General features: G+C 37.7%; 1 protein-coding gene across 2 annotated transcripts in view; it reads left to right on the top strand.

Annotated features, from left to right (window-relative positions):
• LOC127650599 (protein transport protein Sec24D-like) overlaps positions 1-19,732 on the top strand; it is a 31,082-nt gene that overhangs the window by 8,472 nt on the left and 2,878 nt on the right. For both annotated transcript variants that reach the window (XM_052136121.1, XM_052136113.1), the window contains exons 11-21: positions 4-128; positions 3,666-3,857; positions 5,678-5,771; positions 9,833-9,949; positions 13,836-14,006; positions 14,162-14,258; positions 14,401-14,546; positions 14,801-14,939; positions 16,260-16,378; positions 17,094-17,273; positions 17,399-17,590. In XM_052136121.1, the coding sequence (XP_051992081.1) occupies positions 4-128; positions 3,666-3,857; positions 5,678-5,771; positions 9,833-9,949; positions 13,836-14,006; positions 14,162-14,258; positions 14,401-14,546; positions 14,801-14,939; positions 16,260-16,378; positions 17,094-17,273; positions 17,399-17,590 (1,572 nt within the window). The remainder of the gene's footprint in view (positions 1-3; positions 129-3,665; positions 3,858-5,677; positions 5,772-9,832; positions 9,950-13,835; positions 14,007-14,161; positions 14,259-14,400; positions 14,547-14,800; positions 14,940-16,259; positions 16,379-17,093; positions 17,274-17,398; positions 17,591-19,732) is intronic.

Raw genomic sequence — 19,732 nt, 5'->3', positions numbered from 1 at the left:
TAGAATAATAAGCCTCCCAATCCTCCAGCATACGTCTTCATGATTGATGTCTCTTACAACAACATCAAAAGTGGACTCGTCAAACTAATATGTGAGGAACTGAAGATATTGCATGACAGGCTTCCCAAGTAAGTTGAGAGAAGACTTTTGTTGTCTTTATTTTAAAGTGTTGTGATCAGGGCTGGACTGGTAATCTGGCATACCGGGCATTTTCCCAGTAGGCCGATGCACTTTGGAAGGAAAGCACAGGGAAAATCCCAGGAGATCAACAGTTGCAGAAATACTCAAACCAGCCCGTCTGGCACCAACACTCATCCATGCAATTATCTAATCGGCCAATTGGGTGGCAGCAGTGCAGTGCATAAAATCATGCAGATACAGGTCAGGAGCTTCAATTAATGTTCACATCAACCATCAGAATGGGGAATTTTTTGGACTGTGGCATGATTGTTGGTGCCATGTGGGCTAGTTTGAGTATTTCTGTAAATGTTCATCTCCTGGGATTTTCTTGCACAACAGTCTCTAGAATTTACTCCAAATGGTGCCAGAAAATTCAAGTGAGCTTCAGATCTGTGGACGGAAATGCCTTGTTGATGAGAGAGGTCAACAGAGAATGGCCAGACTATTTCGAACTGACAATGTCTACGCTAACTCAGAATACCACTCTGTACAATTGTGGTGAGAAGAACTCAATCTCAGGATGCTATTCTAAGATGTGGGTTGGTGGTGTTTTGGCAGCACGAGGGGGTCCTACACAATATTAGGCATGCAGTTTTAATGTTGTGGCTGATCGGTGTATTATATTTATTGTAAGTTAAAAAAGAATATTTAGCAAGTTTTTATTTAGTTTTAGAGTATAGCAAATCTCACTGCTGGAGACTAGGTGCAATCTCTATACAATGATTTAAAAATACAAATCTCTATCCAGTAATCACAAACAACTGGAAAAGTCATGGTTAAGTCATGGCAATGCATTGCCCCCCTCCCTGCTGACACCCAGCTCCAGGTGTTTTGCCCAGAGTGTCTGCAGGATTAAGATGAAGCCACCCCTTTGTAGTCTGTCGGCCCCTTTCAGGTTGAACACATGTTCCTCTCAGCCTGGAATGTGAAACCATCCAACCGAAAAAGAGCCCCAATACCCTGCCAAATATGGTAACAGGAGTGCAAGCAAAAAAAAAGGGAAAAAAGGAAACAATTCCAATATCTCATCATTTGAAAATGTCAGCCTGAAGGAAGGCAGGAGTTTCTGGTGGGAGTTAAGAGAGAGAAAGTAAAACAGCTCTTGTCCTGCAACATGTCCAACAACTATTTAAATATTTCATGCTGCACATGGCTCCAATTATGCGGTTTATTTAGGTGACTGCAAGAGAAAAGGTAAGCGTTCCATTCACCAATGAGGAACTGATATATTTGAGATATTTTTCAACCTTCTATACGCCCCACCTCTCCTCCACTGGTTCATAAGGTTTTGTCCTTATTTGAATGGGAGCTGACCTCACTCTGAAAGCAGTCGGGTGGTAGTGCACTCCAAATAAGCCTGCAGTATTATATCTGATTTCTCTCTGTTCCTGGCTTCGCGTGCTAGATCACAGTTAATGAAAACCACATTGGACACCCAGAGTTGATAGGGCCTGTTAGGGCTTGATAGGATTTGTTCTGCGAGTCGTGGTGAGTTTGTCTCAAGGTTAATGGCAGGGTTAGCAGGGTAACCAAGATACAGACATCAATTTGAATGTTTTTATTTACTGATTAACAAAGATGAAATGCTGCTCCTACCACACAGTGCTCTGGGATACGTCAGTCTATGTAATGTGCTTATTAAACTGTTTCTTTTAAAAGATCAAATGGATCAAATAGTTATTTTAAACTTCAGGAATCAGCTCTGGTGTTTAAGATGATGTTTTGTCACCAAGTTAAAGAAATATTCCGGGTTCAGTACAAGTTAAGCTCAATTGACAGCATTTGTAGAATAATATTGATTACAACAGAAATTAATTTTGACTTGCTCCTCCTTTTCTTACAAAAAAAAAAAAAAGAAGAACAAAAGGCAGAAATCTGGGTTCCAGTGACGCACTTAAAATGGAAGTGAATGGGGCCAATCCGTAAACGTTAAAATACTCTGTGTTTTGAAAGTATAGCCATAATATGTATGTTAACCTAATTTTAGTGTGATAAAATCGCTTACTAACCATTTCTGTGGAAATCAAAAGCCAATTTTACTTCAACTTTACTGCCAAGATGATGTAATGTCAACAAATCCTAAAGTCAAAATGACTATATAAACAACTTTACAGCTCAAATAATTCATGAGTTATGACAGAAGAAATGTTAGTGCTATTATAAAATTATTAACTTCACATTTCTGCATTTAAACCCTCCAAATATTGGCCCCATTTACTGCCCTTATAAGTGGCTCATTGTAACCTCAATTTCTGCCATTTTATGGTAATCAACTTTATCACACGAATGCAGTCGATTGAGCTTAACTTGTATTGAACCCGAAAAATTCCTTTAATATCAAGTTGTCCCGTAAAGCATTTAGACATTTTAAGGCACAATAATAATAATAATAATAAATGTATGAATGTCACCCTGCAGCTATTGCCTGGTTGCCCACTAAAGCTAAGCAGGGTTGAGCCTGGCCAGTACCTGGATGGGAGACCTCCTGGGGAAAACCAAGGTTGCTGCTGGAAGAGGTATTAGGGAGGCCAGCAGGGGGTGCTCACCCTATGGTCTGTGTGGGTTCTAATGCCCCAGTATAGTGACGGAGACACTATACTGTAAAAAAGCACCATCTTTCGGATGGGACGTTAAACCGAGGCCCTGACTCTCTGGGGTCATTAAAAATCCCTAGGGCACTTTCTCGTAAAGAGTAGGGGTTTAACCCCGGTGTCCTGGCCAAATTCCCCCATTGGCCCCTATCTATCATGGCCTCCTAATAATCTCCATCCCTGAATTGGCTAGATCACTCTACCATCTCCTCTCCACCAATAGCTGGTGTGTGGTGTGCGTTCTGGTGCACTATGGCTGCCGTCGCATCATCCAGGTGGATGCTGCACACCACTGGTGGTGGTTGAGGAGATTCCCCCTATACTATGTAAAGCACTTTGAGTTTGAGAAAAGCGCTATATAAATGTAAGTTGTTGTTGTTGTTTGTAATAAATAACAAAATCAATCCAAATGGGCAATTAATTTAGTGAAAGATGGCACAAGAACACGTTCCAAGCACAACTTCTAATTTCACAAAAAAGAAGGTTGCGAGGTCTTGATAAAACAATGGATATATAGTTCAAAATAAAGACGTATTTGGAATCTTCCTGATTGTCAAAATTAATGAAACACATGTCCACAAATTTAGAAAATGAAATTAAGTTGAGGGGATACATCTACGAAAAATGATCTTTAGACCAGTTGTTTAAATGTTAATGCAGAAATCGCAATAAAGTTCTGAAAAAAGTTCTAGACTAGCATTATTTGTTTGCAGATATTCTGCATTTAATTCAAAGACATTCATACATTAAGTGTGACTTAAGAGTTCACTTATCATTGGGGCCGCTACAGTTTTTTGAAAAGCTATTTTTGCTCTTTGCTTTGAGGTCACTAACTGCCTTTGAGTGTCTGCAAATATTGACCTGTTTGAGAATTTTCTTGTCTTTTCTTTGAAGAGAGGAGGGTGCAGAGAGTTCGGCCATCAAAGTGGGTTTTGTCACCTATAATAAGATCCTTCACTTCTACAATGTGAAGAGTGCTCTGGCCCAGCCACAGATGATGATGGTCTCTGATGTGGCTGAGATGTTTTTACCGCTTCTCGACGGATTCCTCGTCAACTTCCAGGAATCTCGGGCTGTCATCAACAAGTAGGTTAATTTCTACATTAACTTTAATTTGAAGAGAGACCTCTGTATATATTAAATCAGATCATGCACTATATTCGGGGATGCCAAGTTATGCGGCATTCACAACATATCTGAATCACCATAATTGCGACTTTCCGACTAGCAAAAACCATTAACGTCTTTATCGAGCTTGTAATTTCTAGTTGTAATATCATAGGAGGCAGCGAAAGCCACAGTTTACAAACCTCTTTGGGATGCATTTGATTGAATTCATCATTAAACGTATGTGAATGTCTGCACACCAGAGCAAAAAGGGGGAAAAAAATAATAATGAATTGGCCCACCGTTTATCAAGTGCTGAAATTTTGCCAGGTGAAAAATATGCAGTCACATTAAGTCCTCTTTGCAACCTGAACTTCATCAGAATGTTGATTTGTGACTCCAGGGCTCAAAAAGCTTGATGCAGTGCAACAAATGGTGAAACAGAATACAGATGTCTTGAGATGCATTTATAATTATTGAAGTTCTTTTTATCTTAACAGTGTCTAAAATGTGACGGTCCTGCACAACGAATTGTAAAACAGAACACGGGTGTCTTGATATGCATTTATAAATACTGAAGGTCCTGAGATGTGGTGCAGCGCAACAGTCAAAGATGTCCGTCCAGTGCATGTTGACATAGAAAAACAATTAAAAAATAGCTCAGACGCACATGTGAACAGCCCGTATCTCCTCTATAGCCTACTTCAAAAACTGACCCAAATCCTGTAGGTTTGTCGGGTACTGTCGGACTCCGATCGGGTTGAAGACCTCTTTACACGTGCAGAATAACCGAATAGTGATTTTGGTATTTGAATACCGTGCACATCCCTATTAATAATGCATGATTTTGGATCGGTTCATAATGAAAAAGTACATATAATTGGTTGTGTAAGACAATGCTCAAAACTTTTCTTCTGTCTATTTGAAAAATCCAACTAAATCTGCGAAGCGTCATGGGGGGCCTCCATGGTGTAACGGCCCATGGGCCTCTCAGTTATAATCCGTCCTTGAAGACGGAGGGCACCTCCGGAGGTAATTTGAGATGCATTCCTGACAAAACTGTAGTGTAAAGTAAGGTAAATGCATAATGGCTGTTCAAGCAACATATGTAAACTTTACTCCACCCAAACACCGCTACGTCAGCATAGGCAAATGCGAAACACAACAGCTGGTACAGAGTATTTGCATAAGGCTCTATTTGCACAATAAATAACAAATTATGAAATTGATACACGTGGTTGGATAGACACTTGTGTACAAGTAATGTGCTTATTTCAGCGGATAGCAATCCGATCAGTAAAAATGCATGAAGGAACCAAGTGTAAATACCCCTATAATGTCATAAAACCAATCATTATGGCAACAGTTGAAGGTGGGGTTCAAATCCCCAAATTGAATCCCAGTTTTTCAATGGGGACCTTTAAATCTCCCTGTATTACTTTGATTTTAATATAGCCAATGTTACCTGGTGTGCTCGCTTATTTCAAGATTACAATATTGAAGTGAATTGTTAGTTATCAAGGATTTCCCTGTTATTAACAACAGAGCCACATCCATTTGGATTATTAATGATCATTGTCATAGAAATCGTCAACATCTCAGAGTTGAATCTCCAACTTGTCATCAAGTAATTAGAGTTATTCTGATGCAAAGTGAATGCAGCATTAACTTTTTATATTTCTTGCTTTTCTTACATATCACAACATCATTAGTTATTATAAACCATGGCTTGTCTATATTACAAATCAATTGCTAATTTAGAGCAATTTAAATCAGATTTGATGTTTTGTGTTCTATAGTCTTTTAGACCAAATCCCTGACATGTTTGCTGACACCAATGAGAGCGAGACGGTGTTTGCTCCAGTCATCCAAGCTGGTGTAGAGGCACTAAAGGTAAAAGCAAATCTAAGATACTAAACTATTTAACAACTCTCTGTGTCACCATAGCAGTTACATCCGTCCATCTGTTCAATGCCTTTTCCAAACACACTTGTGCATTTTTACATAGTTTAAAAAAGTGCACTTTAATACTGCATGTCCCAGGCAAGCTTTGTTTGATAAACATGTAGTTGTTTCGTAACATCTCTTTTCGAGAGATTTAAGGACCAAATGACTGTTTATTGACACAATCAGCCCTTGACCTTAAGATTTCGTCACTGCATAGCTCTTAAGAGCAGCTACATTGTAGAGTTTACATTGCATCAGAGAATGTAGTGAATGCAGTGATTTTAGTGGGAATGGTTTCGTTTGATAACCGCTCATTGTCTTGTGGAATGAGGGAAACACTACAATGGCAATTTATCGTCTCAACAGTCGAGCAAGCCTTTCAATCCAAAATACTTGCATACCCACGACAGGAGAGTATGTGCTATCAGTGTTTGTTTCGTGCTGTAACTTCCACAGTTGTATTTAAAATGTTTTTTACACTTTAACCTGTTAACCTGCACCAGTGCGCAGTCGCACCGAAGAGTCCCCCCCCCCCCCAGTTTAATGTTTATGAATAGATTTAACGTGAAAGAACATCATTAATCTTGGCAAACTATATATCATTTTAAAGGTGTAAGCCTCAAGCATCGATGATAGAGCTCTGTTTTTCGATGAAAAGCTTATAACGAATGTATTTCTTGCATTTATGTAAGCAATACAGATCAAACAAACGTAATCAAAAACGGAGTACATACCAGTAGTGTCAGTAATAACGAGCCACACACGCATCCACTGCTAAAAGTTCCAGATTGGATGGAAAGGTGAGGGTCCACTGAATAACATCCCATAGAGCATTTTTAGTCCAAAGAAACAATAACGTTGTAACATTGATGGTTATTCCTTTGTTTACATCGAGTTTCTTCAGGGTGAAGTATCATACTTGTCGGTTATGCAATAAAATTATGCATAAAAACAGACTCCCGGTAGCCGAACGTTATATGGGTGTGTTGCTTAGAGTGTAATGAACAAATTAAGACCACACACACACACACACACACACACACAAATACAAAGATAGGCAATATATAGGTCGAAATATCCGAACATTGCGGTCAGTTTTTTTGACGTCATGATATGCTGATCCTATTGTTTTGTCTTTACAACCAAAGCCAATGAAAGAATTGAAATGATATGACTGATAGAAAATGTAGCCAAGCAGTGCACGATTCCAACGATATCCGGGAAGTTTAAATTCCTCGCGAACAAGATGTTTTTTTATTTATTTGAATCAGCCACTCTAACCTGCGAATTAGGCTGTGACCACACCCCGTCATTTGACAACAAACGAGCCATAGTAAAAAGAAGGTTCCCCAGTCAACATCTGTTTTCGCGTCTTACTTACTGGACGGATTATCTCATCAAATGGATCGTCAAAAGAAGTTTTTTTCTGCTGAAGATGTTTTATTTGAGATCACTCGAAGCAGCGATGACGAAATTGAGGAGTGAATACAGCGACGATGGTGATATACTTGAGGACGGAAAAGATGGTCCAATTTTACATCGGTGAGTTGCTATGTAACATGCACACATTATACGTGTGTGTGTGTGTGTGTGTGTGTGAGAGAGAGAGAGAGAGAGAGAGAGAGAGAGTGTGTGTGTGTGTGTGTGTGTGTGTGTGTTTGTTTTCCCATTTGATTTATATGGTAAATGCATTGTGGTCTGAAAAGACCAAATATAAAACAAATGGCTTGTCTGATGGCTGGCCATCAGTGTGATTGTTTGTTGGTTCTATGTCTGACCATCCATATGAATGCTGTCTGTATCACTGGCCATCACCAGCCATTGAATGTTGAATGGGTGACTATCGGTATGAATAGTGTATATGACTAAAATAGCTTGCAGTACCCTTCATAACATTTGATCATTAGGTTGCTTTTTGAGGTATCCAAGGAGGCTTCTTGGTACCTGGACATAGTCTTGGAAAAAATATTGCAGAAATCTCATTTTTCATAATATCTTCCTCAAATGTGAAATATAAACTGATGAGACTTGTGGCTTTCAATCAATTGCCTAACTGGATTCATCCAGGTTTGTTTTCATTGATTTTTCCATAAAATAATGAAATGTTACTTGCAGTACAAATTATCTTCAAGACACATTAAATTCTATAAATTTTTGTCTGTGTAAGTTTTTTCAACTTTTACATTTGGGTAATAAACTCCAAAGTGTCTTCTTTTAAATATGTCTAAATTGTGCATGTAGAGCAAATTGTTCAGTAACTACAATTATTTTAGTTTGGGGATGTCATTTCTGGGGATGTGCCTCAGGCAGGGGAGGTAGAAAGGGAACCGACATAGTCTTGGAAAAAAGCTTGCAGGAACCCCATTTTTCATTATATCTTCCTCAAATTTGAAATATAAACTGATGAGACTTGTGGCTTTCAATCCTTTACATAATTTGATTCCTTCAGGTCTATTTTTCTATATTTGTACATGAAATAATAAAACATTTTTTGAAGTTCACATTATTTATGAGGCACTTCAACTTTTATAACTTTTTATTTGTTTGAGCATTATCAACTCTGATTTGTTGTTAGTAGCGTGCCAAGTGTCTTCTTTCCAAAGATACCTTAATTGTGCCTGTGGTACACTGTTCTCAGGAGCTATATTTATTTTAATTCAGGTATGTCATTTTCAGCTGTGAGCCCCTGAGTGGGGGTGCAGGTTAACAGGTTAATGTGATAAATGTTAGTAAGTGTGTTGATGTGAAAAGTTTTGTAATTGATGTTGGTGCAGGACAGACATTTTCTCTTTCCCTTGTCAGTGCTGTTTAGAAAGTGGGACTGTCTAGTCATTGGACATGATTAAATTGCTCCATAGCATTTTAAAATAGAAAATTCTCATGTAGAATTCAAAAGTGTCGCATGCGCTACGATATCGTGGGAAGCCCAATTTAATCGCTCATGTGAGCCACTCACTCACATTCACTTCACTCAGATCCCTGTCTCACATGAGATATGTTGACATATTTAGCACTTGTAAAGCTAGACTAATATCGTAAGGTTGCTGTTTCGCCTAATGGAAATGAGTATGATGTGGCTGGCAGTTTCAAAGTAAAGGTGCATCTTAAAAAAATAGACATTGAAGTTTACGCATTTACATTTACGTATTTGGCAGACGCTTTTATCCAAAGCGACTTACAGTGCATTTAGTGCAGGAACAATCCCCCCGGAGCAGCCTGGAGTTAATTGCCTTGCTCAAGGACACAATGGTGGTGGCTGTGGGGATCGAACCAGCAACCTTCTGATTAACAGTTATGTGCTTTAGCCCACTACACCACCACCACTCCACTGAACACCACATGTGTTGAATCAATGACATTGTTTCGTTGGTGATACGATCGATGCATCGATTCCGATTGATGTATATTTACACCCCTACTATTCATGATCGCCACTGGATTGCAGCTTTTTTTTTCCTGTTCCGACTCTTTCCACTGTCCCACCACCTTTTGTGTTCCTCTATGCGTCAAATGCTCCGTCTGAGCTTTCCCTAGTGAGTATGCACTCTATTTATTTCACAATGGACTATTGTGCACTAAATTGCAATGTAAAAGTGTAACGTTACACTTAACACAATCCAATCATGGCCCAGATATTCTGAGAATGTTCATATTTTTTTTTTATAAATTTCTTTCTCGTATTGCTATTCCTAAAACATCCTGGTTTTTGTTTTTTATGGGGTATAAAATCTATTTTTGTTTTTAAGAAATGTAAGATTAAAGTTTGAAAGTCTCCCATGACTTAATCAATAGATTGTTCAGCATTCAATCCAACCAACATCACAATATTTACATATGAATTTGGTCTCGCATCTATTTATAATCTAATTGTTACTGGTAATTTCTTCCTTGCATTTTTCTTAATCTATAGTCATCAATGACAAAACAGCAAAACCAAAGCTTACCTATTAAATTATTTTGCTCCTTTGTAAGCACAGATATTTCTAGTTATGCGTTTCTATCCTCAGGCAGCTGAATGCAGTGGAAAACTCTTCCTCTTCCATTCCTCCATGCCAACAGCAGAGGCTCCAGGAAAACTGAAAAATAGGGATGACCGAAAACTAGTGGGAACAGAAAAGGAGAAGGTGATTTGTTTATTAGTCAAATCTCAACTACATACTTGGATTTGCAGAAAAAAAAATCTACATATTTGATTCTCATTGTTACGACAGCGTTTTGGTGCCACGTAAAAAAAAAAAAAACATTTAAAAGAATAAAGTCTTAGCATTTCGAGATTAGTAATATTTAGATAAAGTAAAGTCGGAATATTAAAGTCCAATAAATTCGAAATATTTTGAGAATGAAGTCCAGAAACGGTGAGTCATTATCACAACGATTGAATGCTGGGCCAGCAGCTTCATCAATGCAAGAAATGGATGTGAATGATTTAGTTAAATCATATTTAGTGCAACTACACGTGTTATCGCATCTTTCGCAGTATATCAGATACAAAGGGACATTTGTATTCATATGTTTTGATCATTGGAAAGCCATTACACACGGTGTGAGAGGATACATTTTCTTGAAAAAAATCGCTTTGAAATCAATAGGCAGACTGTGCATGCGACGTTATCATGTAAATTAGGTCTAACTATAGAAATAAATTCACATGACACGTGGCCAAAATAGATAATTAAAAAAATGGTTAACAAAGGAGATTAGGGTGAGAGTGTGCAATGAGCAATTCACTCTCTCTCTCTTCCTCCTCCTCTTCTTCCGCCCTCCAATGGATGATTTAAATAGTCCTAGTCTGTTTACATGGCAGTAACAAATTGCATGCTGCATAATGGCTGTCAGGCTACAAGAGCACAGTAGGGTTGTGAGACATGAAAAAATATATTCATGATATTTTATCACCATATCTAATCACATTTTCACATTGCGTAATCCTGTTCTTTGTGCATCTGTTCAGGTCCCAGCCAAAGAAATAAAACTTTAGGCATTTTTTGCATTACTTTCATTAATCTCTATGAAGTTTAGAACTAATACATTTGAAACCTGTCTCACTAAAGAAATAATTATTTCTGTAATTAAATTCTGTAATAATTAATTCATTTCGGCACCTCGACAAGATTTAAAACAACTTCCATGTTTGTCAGTATGTCCACATTATTTTCATTTTGAGAAGACAAAGTTTCAGCACCTTTGGAACGGACAGCGCCCGTAAAGAAGCACTTACGTTCTACTTTATAATGAGCGATATACTGTGCTAGTTTGGGAAATGTAGATGATCGTAAAAAACCTCACTATGAATGAATTGTGCCTGGTGAATGCCCTATTTACTAGCATGTGCGCTCTGCACTGGTTTAGCACTCCATTCACTAAAGGAATTCTGCAGATCTGCCAGCAGTGCAAACGCACCCGCAAAAATGTACATGCACAGTTGCGATTTTGCTGGCTGATTCTGAGCGCTATGGAGGATACCACCATAGACCGCATTTGATACACCCTGTTGAGACTGTACACCTTCACTGTGATCCATACACCTAAATCATGTCTTAAACATGCAGAGAAAGTGTGCTCGACCACACATGGCATCTTGATATGACACTCTTCTCCATTATTTGATCAGTTTTTAAGAATTACTGCTGAAATGATGGGTTGAAAATGTTCAAAAACATCTCTTTTAAATAAAATCCATTTGACTACTTTCTACTTTTATTTACAGCAATAGCGCGATCTAAACTGCGCCACAGTGCCAGGCAATTTTTGTGAATAAAGCGCAATCTACAATGAGCATAATTTACGTAGAAATTAGGCATATTTGTTCAGGAATGACAGTGGCTGGATTTCTCGATAAAATTGCAACTTAAGCATTTACAATCATCTTATCAAATGTTACTTGTTATTTTAAGATGGAGTAACATCTGTCTCCCAAACCAGCACGTAGATTCCTCGTTATGAAGTAGAAGTTAAAGTGATTCGTTACAGGAGAGGTCTTGTCCAAAGGTGTTGAAACTTTTATCAAAATATGTCTAGGAGTTTGTGTTCTCAAAATGGAAATAACATGGAAATACTGACAAATAGTGAAGTTGTTTGTAACCTTGTCAAGGTGCTGAAATGTAACTACTACAAGATTTTAATTACAGAAATAATGATGGCTTTAGTAAGACGGGATTTCAAATGTATTAGTTCTCAACTTCATAGAGATTAATAAAAGTGACACCAGTATGTGATGTGCATCATAAGGGGCTCTCACATAGCCTAAAGTTTTGTTTCTTTGGCTGGGACCTGAACAGCTGCACAAAGAACAGGATTAAAATGACGAACATCAGTAGGCTGAACTATAGAAACAAAGATACGCACTTGAAGAAACACACTTTAAGAACAGATGACATAATGATGAAATCTGATATGGCTATATTTTTTTGAAAATGATCATGAATATATTTTTTCATATCGCCCAGCCCTACTGTGCACTTGTAGCCTTGCTGCCATTATGCAGCATGCAATTTGTTACTACCATGTAAACAGACTAGGACTATTTGAATCATCCATTGGAGGCAGGAAGAAGAGGAGGAGGATGAGGGAGAATAAATCACTCATTGCATACTCTCACTCTCCTTTGTTAACCTTATTTTAATAATTTATTTTGGCCTATTTATGTTTTAACCAGCAGTCACATTACTCACACCTTCTAAGCAAATCTGTTCAATAAGAACATATCTTTCTGTTGCCATTACAATTATGCTTATCAAAGAAGCCCAATAAAACACTATACTCTATTATGTGTTATGCAAATTTAGATCTATCTTTAGACCTAATTTACACCTATCACGTGGCGTGCACAGACTGCGAAGACTGCCTATTGATTTTAATGCAATTTTTTCAATGCTTTTTTTATCCTCCAAAACTTTGTACAATGGCTTTCCAATGATCAAAACATATTAATATAATTTATTATATGTCCCTTTGTATCTGATAAAGTGTGAAAGATGCGAGAACAACACATGTAGTTGCACTTAATTGGTTTAAGAGCGGTTCATATCTCTAGTTAACTTGCAAGTGTTTTTACATGCTTCTTAGATAATAATGCTTTTGGGAAACATGCTGTAGTAAGTACAATTGAAGTGCTACTAATGTTCAGTTTAGAGCTTCGGAAACCCAGCCCAAGCATCACCCATGCCGAGCGGGACTGCGCAAATGTCTGTTCTTTTTCCAGAATAAATTCAATTAATAACCGCTGCAGTGTCCAGATCCCAATAATAACTTCATGCTGATGTGCCAAAAGATGAAAAAGGATTTATTTGTTGCTAAAACCATAAACTAAAGGATGATTTAAATAAATCATCAATTTCTTGCATTGATGAAGCTGCTGGCTCGGCGTTCTATCGTTGTGATAATGACGCACCGTTTCTGGCAATTTTGATTTAAAAGCTGAATATTTTGAAAATAATCTCATAATGCTATGATTTTATTCTCGTAATTTCTACTTTATTCTCAAAATACTCCGACTTTAATCTCATAATTCTACAACTTTATTCTCGTAATTTTGACATTTTTTTTTCCTTGAAATATTCCGACTTTATTCTCGGAATTTTGACTTTATTCTCGAAATATTCCGACTTTAATCGGATAATGCTACAACTTTATTCACGTAATTTAAAAAAAAAAAATTCTCGAAATATTCCGACTTTATTCTCGTAATTTTGACTTTATTCTCAAAATATTCCAACTTTAATCTCATAATGCTACAACTTTATTCTCGTCATTTTGACTGTATTCGCAAAATATTCCGACTTTAATCTCGTAATGCTATGACTTTTATTCTCAAACTTTTGACTTTATTATCAAAATATTACGATTTAAATCTCATTTTTACTTTTCTTAAAATATTTTAACTTTAATCTCAATATCTTTTTTTTTTTTTTTTTACGTGGCACTAAAACACCATCGTACATTGTTGTGAAAACTGTGTAAAAAAATATATTTTTTAAATCTAATCCTGAATATTTGTGTCTGTGTTGTCAGACTCTGTTCCAGCCTCAGAGTGGAGTGTATGAGCAGCTGGCAAAAGACTGTGTAGCGCAAGGCTGTTGTGTAGACCTATTCCTGTTTCCAAATCAATATGTGGATATCGCCACCATGGGTGATGTGCCCTCACACACCGGAGGCTCGATATACAAGTACAGCAACTTCCAGGTACACAATAACATGCATGTGCACACACTGTAACACAAAGAACAGTTCTGGGTCAAAAAGAAGCTGCTTTCATTTTTCAAGATTTATAAACATTTGTAGTGTAGGGATTTGCTGCCCTCTTGTGGTCAACACAAACTATTATCTTGCTTTTTTAGGTGGATGTTGATGGTCAGCATTTTCTAAATGATCTTCGGAGAGATGTGGAGAAGTTCATCGGTTTTGATGCCATCATGCGTGTCCGTACAGGCACAGGTAATTGCACTCTAGATACAAGGACCTGAACCACTTATGTTAATGTGCTTACTTACAATCAAAATATTCTGTGAAATGTATGTATCTGCATTTGCTTGTCATAGCATTTGCATGACCCTTTTGTTTGCTTGATACACTGAAGGCTTCAGGGCCACCGATTTCTTTGGCGCCGTCTACATGAACAACACCACAGATGTGGAGATGGCCGCAGTGGACTGTGACGAGGCCGTGACAGTCGAGTTTAAACACGATGACACACTCAGTGAGGAGGCTGGAGCTGTTATGCAGGTCAGTCTCTATGTATGCCAATTGCTTTTCAAGCTTCAAGAATTAAAAGACTATGTCCAAAAAAATACATACTTGTATATTTTATAATCCTTAAATTGTGTTATTCCGCTGACTATAGATTTTGTGATCAAATTTATTGCAACATAATTCATATAGCATGTACAAGTGCATTTGAAGTCCTTCTACTGTTCTGACAAGCTTCACTTAAAAGCAGTTGTATACACCTCACCATACCATGTCATGTCTTTTCACAGTGTGCTTTGCTCTACACCACCATCAGTGGACAGAGGAGGTTGCGGATTCATAATCTCAGTTTAAACTGCTGCTCACAGCTGTCTGAGCTCTACAAAAGCTGCGAGACAGATTCTCTCATCAACTTCTTTGCCAAGTCAGGTACCTGCTTTTCTAAAACTTATGTGAGGGCTTAATGCAATTACCACAGCTTGTTCTTCAATGTGTAGCATAATGCTGATTTCACAATGTACCATTTTGAAATATGTATTTCAGAATTTATATTCAGATGTTACTATCCCAGATGTTCTCAAAGAGCATTTAAAGGAATAGTTCATACGAAAATGAAAATTATCTTGTCATTTACTCACCTTCATGCCATCCCAAATGTATATGACTGTCTTTCTTATTCAGAACATGGATGAAGAATTTTAGAAAAATATTTCAGCTCTGTAGGTCCATAAAATGCAAGTGAATGGGTGCCAAATTTTTGATGTTTTATCTCCCCCCAAAAACTAAAAACACACAAAAACCAAGAGGACCTTTTAAACAAAATATAATTAATGTGGTGTAATCCTGAGAAAACTGATAATCGTAACTCAAAAATTCAGGATATGTGTAAAAAAAAATACAAAATCCTTTAACATAAAAATATGTTAGAAAGCTTTTTTTTTTTTTAATTAATGATTCACTTTTGTACAGTAATGTATTTATGGTACAAAGAAAAGTTTATTATATAAATTAATTATATATATATATATCTTTTACTTGACGGTTATACCACACAAAATTTTACAGGTCATTAAATTGATTTAAAAATTTTTGGAAAAATGCTACAAATGTTTTTCAAAAATGTATGAAACCAAAAATTGTACATACAGAAAACATTTAGATGAATTTGACACGTGAAAGAATTTACCACTATTATCACATCGGAAAACCTTGTTTGTTAATGATCCATTAGCTGGCAATACTGAAATGCTATCTGGAAAAAGACCCAATTTTCATGGATTTCGAGTGAAACATAATACACACAGCTTACAGGGAATTTTAAAAATGTGATTTCCAGGCCTTAAAAAGTCACTAAATTTCCTTTGTGAATATACATTTTCTTGTTATCCTCTCCTCTAAAATATTTGATCAGTTTCAATCAGTATTGCTCTTGTGTGGTGTAGTGTAATACTTGCACGCAAGCCATAGAGATGTTATGTAAGCGAATGAGTCAGGTATTTTCAATAAATAGGTTTGATTGAAACGCTTCACAAATTGGTCTAAATTATTCATTATGAGCCTGATTCAAAATTATATATAAATATCTGTAACCAGTTATCACAAATGACTGGAAAGGTCATGGAAATGTCCCATGGAAAAACCCCGAATGTAGACTAAATGCAGACCCTGAGTGTAGACGGGTTAGTCATTTTTGTAGCCTCACTTAGAGAAGAGTATGTCATTGATTATTATGGATGTTTTCTTTTCTAGCATGTCAGGCCATGCTCAACCAGCCACTGAAGACAGTGAGGGAAATCCTGGTTAACCAGACAGCTCACATGCTGGCCTGCTACAGGAAGAACTGTGCCAGCCCATCAGCAGTCAGTCAGGTCAGTGTTCAGAGCATTTGAATTTGAGACAATATCATTAATGCATCAGAAATTATTACTATATATATATATATATATATATATAAAACGGTCTAAAATGTTTTGCGATCAGATCATTGCACATTGCGTGTAAGGTATAAACGCTGTCCTGATGCATCCTAGACAGCAGCAAAACACCACGACTCACCTGTCAGTCTAACATTGCGCTAGAACAGGAGTTTAAATTTCGCCGGCTACGTGTGGCTTTAAAAGGAAATAACCATCTGATAATACAATTTTGAAAAAAGGCTTACATCTACATGCATAAGATCTTCATGGATCTTCTTCAGTGTCTGATATCAACATTCAGGGACCACTGATGACAAGCGCACACACACACCTGATGCTCAGCCAACACAGGTACTCCGCTACAAATGTCCAGTTTGTGCTTAGATTCAACTTCAACTGCATCTGGGAGGAAGTGCACGATTTTTGCGTGCATTCTTTTATGTTTATCATGCAGTAACACACAGATATAGTGATTAATGCATGTCGTCATAAAATCAGACACCCTGCCCAACACATATAGATGTATGAATGAATGGTTGTACGCCGCAACGACAACCGTGTTTACTTCTTAACAGAAGTAACACCCATATTTCAAGCAAAGCATTATGGGACTTAGACTTTGCAGAGATGAGATGTGTAATCTGAATGCTCTTCTTTTGTCCTGTAGTTAATTCTGCCTGATGCGATGAAGGTGTTTCCTGTCTACATGAACAGTCTTTTGAAGGCTCCAGCTCTAGTAGGCAGTGCTGAGCTCTCCACTGATGACAGAGCCTTTCAGAGACTCATGGTGATGGCTATGGGAGTGGAGGAGACCCAGATCCTGCTCTACCCACGACTAATCCCACTGGTGAGTTACACACACAAATAGCACTCTCAAAATGACAAGTGGTCTCCCACACATGCAAAGTAAATCCTCACTATCATCAGTGTCAAACATCAAGTACTACAGTTTACATGCTCTCTTTCTCTCAGCACACTATGGATGTGGACAGTGATTCAATTCCAGCACCAGTGCGGAGCTCTGAGGAGCGGCTCAGTGAGACTGGTGTGTTCTTGCTGGAGAATGGACTCTTTATGTTCCTCTGGCTGGGACAGGCCTGCCCACCCGACCTCATCCAGAACCTCTTTAATGTGCCCTCTCTTGGACACCTCACCACAGAAGGGGTATGACACATACTGTACTGTGGTTAACTATATATATATATATATATATATATATACAGTATACACACACACACACATACATATGTAATTTTATATATATATATATATATATATATATATATATATATATATATATATATATATATATATATATATTACACACACTCACCTAAAGGATTATTAGGAACACCTGTTCAATTTCTCATTAATGCAATTATCTAATCAACCAATCACATGGCAGTTGCTTCAATGCATTTAGGGGTGTGGTCCTGGTCAAGACAATCTCCTGAACTCCAAACTGAATGTCAGAATGGGAAAGAAAGGTGATTTAAGCCATTCTGAGCGTGGCATGGTTGTTGGTGCCAGACGGGCCGGTCTGAGTATTTCACAATCTGCTCAGTTACTGGGATTTTCACACACAACCATTTCTAGGGTTTACAAAGAATGGTGTGAAAAGGGAAAAACATCCAGTATCGCGGTTGTCCTGTGGGCTGAAAATGCCTTGTTGATGCTAGAGGTCAGAGGAGAATGGGCCGACTGATTCAAGCTGATAGAAGAGCAACTTTGCCTGAAATAACCACTCGTTACAACTGAGGTATGCAGCAAAGCATTTGTGAAGCCACAACACGCACAACCTTGAGGCGGATGGGCTACAACAGCAGAAAACCCCACTGGGTACCACTCATCTCCACTACAAATAGGAAAAAGAGGCTACAATTTGCAAGAGCTCACCAAAATTGGACAGTTGAAGACTGGAAAAATGTTGCCTGGTCTGATGAGTCTCGATTTCTGTTGAGACATTCAGATGGTAGAGTCAGAATTTGGCGTAAACAGAATGAGAACATGGATCCATCATGCCTTGTTACCACTGTGCAGGCTGGTGGTGATGGTGTAATGCTGTGGGGGATGTTTTCTTGGCACACTTTAGGTCCCTTAGTGCCAATTGGGCATCGTTTAAATGCCACAGCCTACCTGAGCATTGTTTCTGACCATGTACATCCCTTTATGGCCACCATGTACCCATCCTCTGATGGCTACTTCCAGCAGGATAATGCACCATGTCACAAAGCTCAAATCATTTCAAATTGGTTTCTTGAACATGACAATGAGTTCACTGTACTAAAATGGCCCCCACAGTCACCAGATCTCAACCCAATAGAGCATCTTTGGGATGTGGTGGAACGGGAGCTTCGATATTCATAAATATAATATATTGGGCCTATAATATAATATGGATTGAAATTCAGTTTAAAATAGATCAAACTAAAAGCACGCTTCATGGGGAAATGTAATTTCATCCAGCAGTCACCTCATACTTCCACGGCAGCTGTGTTTCTTCATGCTGTATACATGTTCTAAATTCTTCATACTTTCATAATGATTTTTTGATCTTCAGCAGAGACGTAAATCACATTGAATTTCTTGCAAGAAGTAAATCGCGCCGACTCTCCAAGCTTCATGCATTGGCTGTTAGAGGCAAACGTCATTCATTCATGTGCACAAGCTTCAAGGATTAGCACGAGCTCAGGATCAAACTCCGAGTTGACAGAACTTTCATAGCAAGCATCTTGAGATCACTGAACCCGATCTAAAATGGGTTGGCTCTATATATTTTTTTTTTTTTTCAACATGAAAGTTTCTCTGAAACTCTGAGTTTGTTCAACTAGCTTTGTGCAACAGGCCTCAGAACTGCTGACCTATTAGCCAGCAAAACGAAAACAAAAAATGACTTAGTGCAGGGGTTTTCAAACTTTTTGATCCAAGGAATATGATGATATCTTTACGAGGGACCCCCTTCTTAAAATTAAAAAGCAGTTGTACTAAAGCCAAAAGATATGATTCAAATATTACCTGTAAAGCAGTTCTCTCCAAAAAAAATTATTTCAGATTTACATTTATTTTTATTACCTTATTTTCACTATTAATGATTGAACGTAAACCTAAAGAGAAAAATGTTTGCTTGTATTCAAACGTTTTTTCTATAGCGCTTTCATAATAAATATTGTTCCAATGCAGCTTTACTGAGAATATGGCATTACAGCCCCCAGTGAGCAAGCAAAAGGTTCAAGAAATATATGTATTAGTGCTGTCAGTCAATTAAAGTTTTTTTTTTTAATTGTGATTTAATTGCATAATTGTTAT

The sequence above is a fragment of the Xyrauchen texanus genome, chromosome 1 (assembly GCF_025860055.1).
Source record: "Xyrauchen texanus isolate HMW12.3.18 chromosome 1, RBS_HiC_50CHRs, whole genome shotgun sequence".
Taxonomy (NCBI): domain Eukaryota; kingdom Metazoa; phylum Chordata; class Actinopteri; order Cypriniformes; family Catostomidae; genus Xyrauchen; species Xyrauchen texanus.
This window is presented reverse-complemented; position numbering and strand designations above follow the sequence as displayed.